At 34.3% G+C, this 5085-nt stretch overlaps 1 protein-coding gene across 1 annotated transcript; it reads left to right on the forward strand.

Annotated features, from left to right (window-relative positions):
- Positions 1 to 3642: 3642 nt before the first annotated feature.
- On the forward strand, positions 3643 to 4593 carry LOC129151272 (olfactory receptor 52A5-like). The gene has a single exon (XM_054725554.1). The coding sequence runs from the start codon at positions 3643 to 3645 to the stop codon at positions 4591 to 4593; it is 951 nt and encodes a 316-aa protein (XP_054581529.1).
- The last annotated feature ends 492 nt before the right edge of the window (positions 4594 to 5085 follow it).

Raw genomic sequence — 5085 nt, forward strand, 5'->3', positions numbered from 1 at the left:
CTTTAGTTTCCATTGTCTAGGAACTGAATCAGTGAATATATTGCTTTGGCATATGTCTGAGATTTTGCTGCCTGTGGATTTCTCTAATATTTTTATCGTTTCCCATCTTACATTTAAGTTCTTCATCCATTTTGAGTTTATTTTTGTTTATGGTGTAAGTTAGTGGTCTAGTTTCATTTTTTTTTGCATTTGTCTGACCAAATTTCCCAGCACCATTTATTGAAGAGACTGTCTTGACTCCATTGTATGTTCTTGCCTCCTTTGTCAAATATTAATTGAGCATAGTGGTTTGGGTTGATTTCTGGGTTCTCTGTTCTATTCCATTGGTCTATATGTCTGTTCTTGTGCCAGTACCAAGAAGTTTTGAGAACAGTGGCTTTGTAATACAGCTTGATATCTGGTATTGACTCCCTCCTACTTTGTTCTTCTTTCTCAGATCGCTGCAGCCATTCAGGTTTGTATTTTTTTTTTTTTCAGATGAATTTTTGGAGAGTTCTTTCTAGATCTGTGAAGTATGCTGTTGGTATTTTATTGGGGAGTGCACTGAATCTATAGATTTTTTTTGGTAGTATGAGCATTTTAATGATATTCATTCTACCAATCCATGAACACAGTAAATCAAATGGTTAAAAGAACTGCACAAATATCAACTTGGAAGAGACCTTAAATAGTTCATTTTGTTTGGAGAGAATTTCATTTTGATTTTTTTCAGAATAATAAAGTTTAAAAAGATGTGGATGCAAAGTCTTATGGCAATGGTTTGAAAAATCTCTTAAACTGATTAGCAAAATACTGCAAAATATCACTCAGGATTATAGAGGCAATTAAAATGACATAGAGAATGTTAGCAAGAGGAAATAATAGCACCTCTTATAAGAAAATGTGTTTAAACCTGAAATATATATTACCAGAAAGGAAATAATTGGTAAATGAGTACATAAGGAAAATGCAGGCATTGGGGGCAAAGGTGATAAACAACCAAAAGCATCTAATTTCTAGAATAGGAGTAAGGAATGATAAATAGATATCAGAATATAATTAGGGAAATTACCTGGAAGAGACTTCTTCTGTACTGAGAGAAAAAAAATAAGAGTTAGTAAAATAGTAACACATGTCTTATAGCTGCTAGAGATACGTTATTACAGAGTTTTTAAAAAAGGAGGAATGTATGAATAGAAATAACTGGAAACCAGCTATAGAATTCAGAGCTGCATAAGTTTTAGTGGGGACCTTTCCAGAATTATGTTTTTTTCTAATATTATTTAGTTTATTTGTTGGATAAAATAAATATATAAATTATATTGTGAGATTTTCAGATACATGGTGATAGATAATTAAAGGAACAAGGATAGTGTGGCAAAGGGGTAGTTAATATATTATAATGAATAAAAAGTTAGAGAAGAATGTGAATCAGGAAGATGTAGTAATGGCAGCAATGATAAACTAAGAGAATATGGGTCTCACATGAAGAACATCTGTGAAGGTATGAAGAGTTGAAAATAGAATTAATAAGTGAGAGGTAAATGGTCAGTGAGCTTGGTGTATTTCTTCACTAGCCAAGATGAGTAGTGATTAAGAAAAAACAAACAAACAACCTTTTGAATTTATAACCCTATGAGGCTAAGGGAGCAATGTAGTAGACTACATTTTGGCTCATTTATAATTGGATGTCCATGATGCCTGAAAATAATTTTGTACAACCCTATTGAACAAAGAGAGTCTGTGGCCACACAGCATAAGTAAAAAATGAACACCAAACTGGGTGGAATTATAGAGTGCTAGGGGGAGTTTGGAAGAATAGTCCTTTAATAGATCTTTCTAAACTATTTTATAAAAATAAAAACCAACTCCTCAGATGTGTACCTCTTGATGTAGGCACACAAAGCCAAGTGATAAAAAGTAAATGTTTCTTAAAGAACGATATGAATTATAATGCTCATGAGTTTTTGCCAAGGATAAGATCCTAAGATACTGGGGGTAATAAATCTTCATCAGGGTAGAAATCAGCTTTTTCTTTGATATTAACTCATCATCAGAACAAAGCTTCCTTCAGGTAGTTTTGACTCTTGTATAATGTGGTCACAGACCAACTCTGGCTCTGTCATGGCTAATAGAGACTATCAAAGAAAGTGATCAGCAAGTGTGAAAAACGCAAGATGGACAGGTAAGAAGACCATTTTCCTGAAAACCAATTTTTTTCTTTTCACTTTGAAGAGAAAGAAGAATCAGTAGATATTACTGATACTTGAAATGAGCCTGATTCTATAAATTTTCTAAATACTGATGTGTGTGTGTGTGTGTGTGTGTGTGTGTGTGTGTGTGTGTGTTTGTGGTGAGATGATAACTGGTAGCCAAGATTAGGAGCAAAGAGTTAATGAGAGGAATAGCAAAGATCAGAAATAGAATATCCAGAGAGTTAAGAAGTAGTTCTTGTCCATGTAGATTCAATGAATATATGAGAGCTAAACTGCTAGGAAGACTACTAATTAGTGATTACATATTATCTGCATCCTGGATTACTCAGTAATCACTTAAACAATTGCTTACAACAGTAGAGAAGTGAGCTTTTCAATGTATTGATTCTTCAAAATGGAAATAATCTTAAAGGAAACCATCTAATTTTTTCATGTATGTGCATTTAATATCCCTTTACAGAAATATACATCCAGACGTAGATTCGTATTTGTTGAAATTCAAGAAGTGAGGGAATAATATTTGTTCATATATCTTCATCTGCTTTGGTGTAGCCTTTCTGAGTAGAAGCTCTTGGAGTAGATTTAAAATGATTTAGAAAAATGACCAAAAAAGTTATTGCAAATATAAATAAATCTTTTTCATCACACAAAAGATCATTATTAACTTTGAAACATAGACTCAGCAAGCATGATATAGTGTAATAATAAAACCAAATATTCTTGTGTAAAATTGAAGTGCAAAATAGTCAAATGAGTTCAGTGTCATTTTCTGATAAATTCTGTAGCTTTATTGTTTGTTTATACAGACCCTGCACAGAACCCCATCTTTAGGAGATACCGAATAAAAGGATATTGACCTTAATTTGTACTATTTGTGTGCCTAATTTCAATATGTGAGAGAAAAGTAAACGTCCAAGGAATTGTACTAATGCTTAAATATGAGAATTGCCAGTAAATATGAGGTTTGTAGTTAAATCGTATTTGGATCATAGACTACCAACCATAGCCAAATAAATGGAAACAGAATTGTTTAATAGTATCCAAAGGTGCTTGTAAAAATATGTTAAACCTGTTATTTTTTTAACCAGAAATCAAATCATAAACTGAAAAAATATAATTACCTATTTAATATTACAGAATATATTTGACATTCAATGTTCTTGGTTTTGATGTTTACTGATTTATTCTAATAAAATAGTATTGAATAACATCAGTTTTTGTATACATATGAAAAATAGAGATATTATTAATTAATCAGATTGTGATAAAAAAAACTTTCTAGATAAACAACTACAACAAATTTTAATATATGGCTGTTATTCTATTAGGTAAAAATTTTTCCAGTTCAGATTTTGCAGAAATCTAGGTGAGAACGGAAAATAGAAGAGAGATAACCCACACTGACACCTTGAATCAGAAGCTCTAAAGCAGCGAGTTCTAAGCCATCATGTTTGAGCTCAATGGCACAGTCTTCATGCCCTCGGTGCTGACACTGGTGGGGATCCCTGGCCTGGAGTCTATTCAGTCCTGGATTGGCATCCCTTTCTGTGCCATGTACATCATTGCTCTGTTTGGGAATTCTCTGATCCTGGCCATCATCAAATCTGAACGCAGCCTCCATGAGCCCATGTATCTCCTCCTGGCAATGCTTGGAGTCACAGACATTGCTCTCAGTACCTGCATCCTGCCAAAAATGCTAGGAATATTCTGGTTTCATCTGCCAAAGATATACTTTGATGCCTGTCTCTTGCAAATGTGGCTTATTCACACCTTGCAGTCCATTGAGTCAGGTATTCTGTTGGCCATGGCCCTGGACCGCTATGTGGCAATCTGTAATCCTCTGAGACATGCAACCATTTTTACCCACCAACTTCTCACTCAGATTGGGGTTGGGGTGACACTCAGAGGAGCCTTACTTGTGACTCCTAGTATCATCCTCATCAAATGCCGGTTGAAGTATTACTGGACCACTGTGGTCTCCCATTCATACTGTGAGCACATGGCCATCGTGAAATTGGCAGCAGAAAATGTTAGAATCAACAAGATTTATGGTCTGTTTGTGGCTTTCAGTATACTTGGCTTTGATATAACCTTCATCACACTATCCTACATTAAAATATTTATAACTGTCTTCAGTCTGCCTCAGAAGGAAGCCAGGCTCAAAGCCTTTAACACCTGCATTGCTCACATTTGTGTCTTCCTTGAGTTTTATCTCCTGGCTTTCTTCTCCTTTTTTACACACAGATTTGGCTTCCACATTCCACCTTACATTCATATTCTTCTGTCTAACCTTTACTTGCTTGTCCCACCATTGCTCAATCCTATTGTGTATGGTGTGAAGACCAAACAGATTCGAGACCGAGTGTCCCACATTTTTCATTCTAAGGATGCCTCTTGATTTCTTATTAATTTTTTTCAAATAACAACAATTTTACACAAGAAACACTAGCTTTTGGTGAGATTCTGTCCTTTATATAGTTTATTGTATGCTAAAATATAAAGTTCTAGGTTTTCATTAGAGACAGAAAGGATATGATTCCTTAAATAATTTACCTTGTTATAAATTTAGATTTGGAGCATATGTTTAGCCAATAAGTGACATAAAAAAGAAATTATGAATACTTGTTTGTAGTTAAATCAGCTTTTAGTAAAGTAGATTCTGTAAAAGCACAACTAACTATTAATATTTCAGCCTCTGTTAAAAAATATCAAATGTTGATTAGGAGAAAAATGGTGGCTGAATTGGCTAATGTGTTGTGCACCTACTTCTGGGGCCATCCTGGAAAAGCAACTAAATTGGAGATCATCCACATAGAATTAACAAGTTAGACATAGATGAGAAGACAATTCGCAACCAGGAAGGGCAGAGGACACCTGGAGAACGGTACGA

Source organism: Eptesicus fuscus, chromosome 13, assembly GCF_027574615.1.
Source record: "Eptesicus fuscus isolate TK198812 chromosome 13, DD_ASM_mEF_20220401, whole genome shotgun sequence".
In the NCBI taxonomy this organism is placed as follows: domain Eukaryota; kingdom Metazoa; phylum Chordata; class Mammalia; order Chiroptera; family Vespertilionidae; genus Eptesicus; species Eptesicus fuscus.

Bases quoted from the DNA above. Each gene is read 5' to 3' on its own strand.
- LOC129151272 (XM_054725554.1), top strand. From the start codon at position 3,643: ATGTTTGAGCTCAATGGCACAGTCTTCATGCCCTCGGTGCTGACACTG.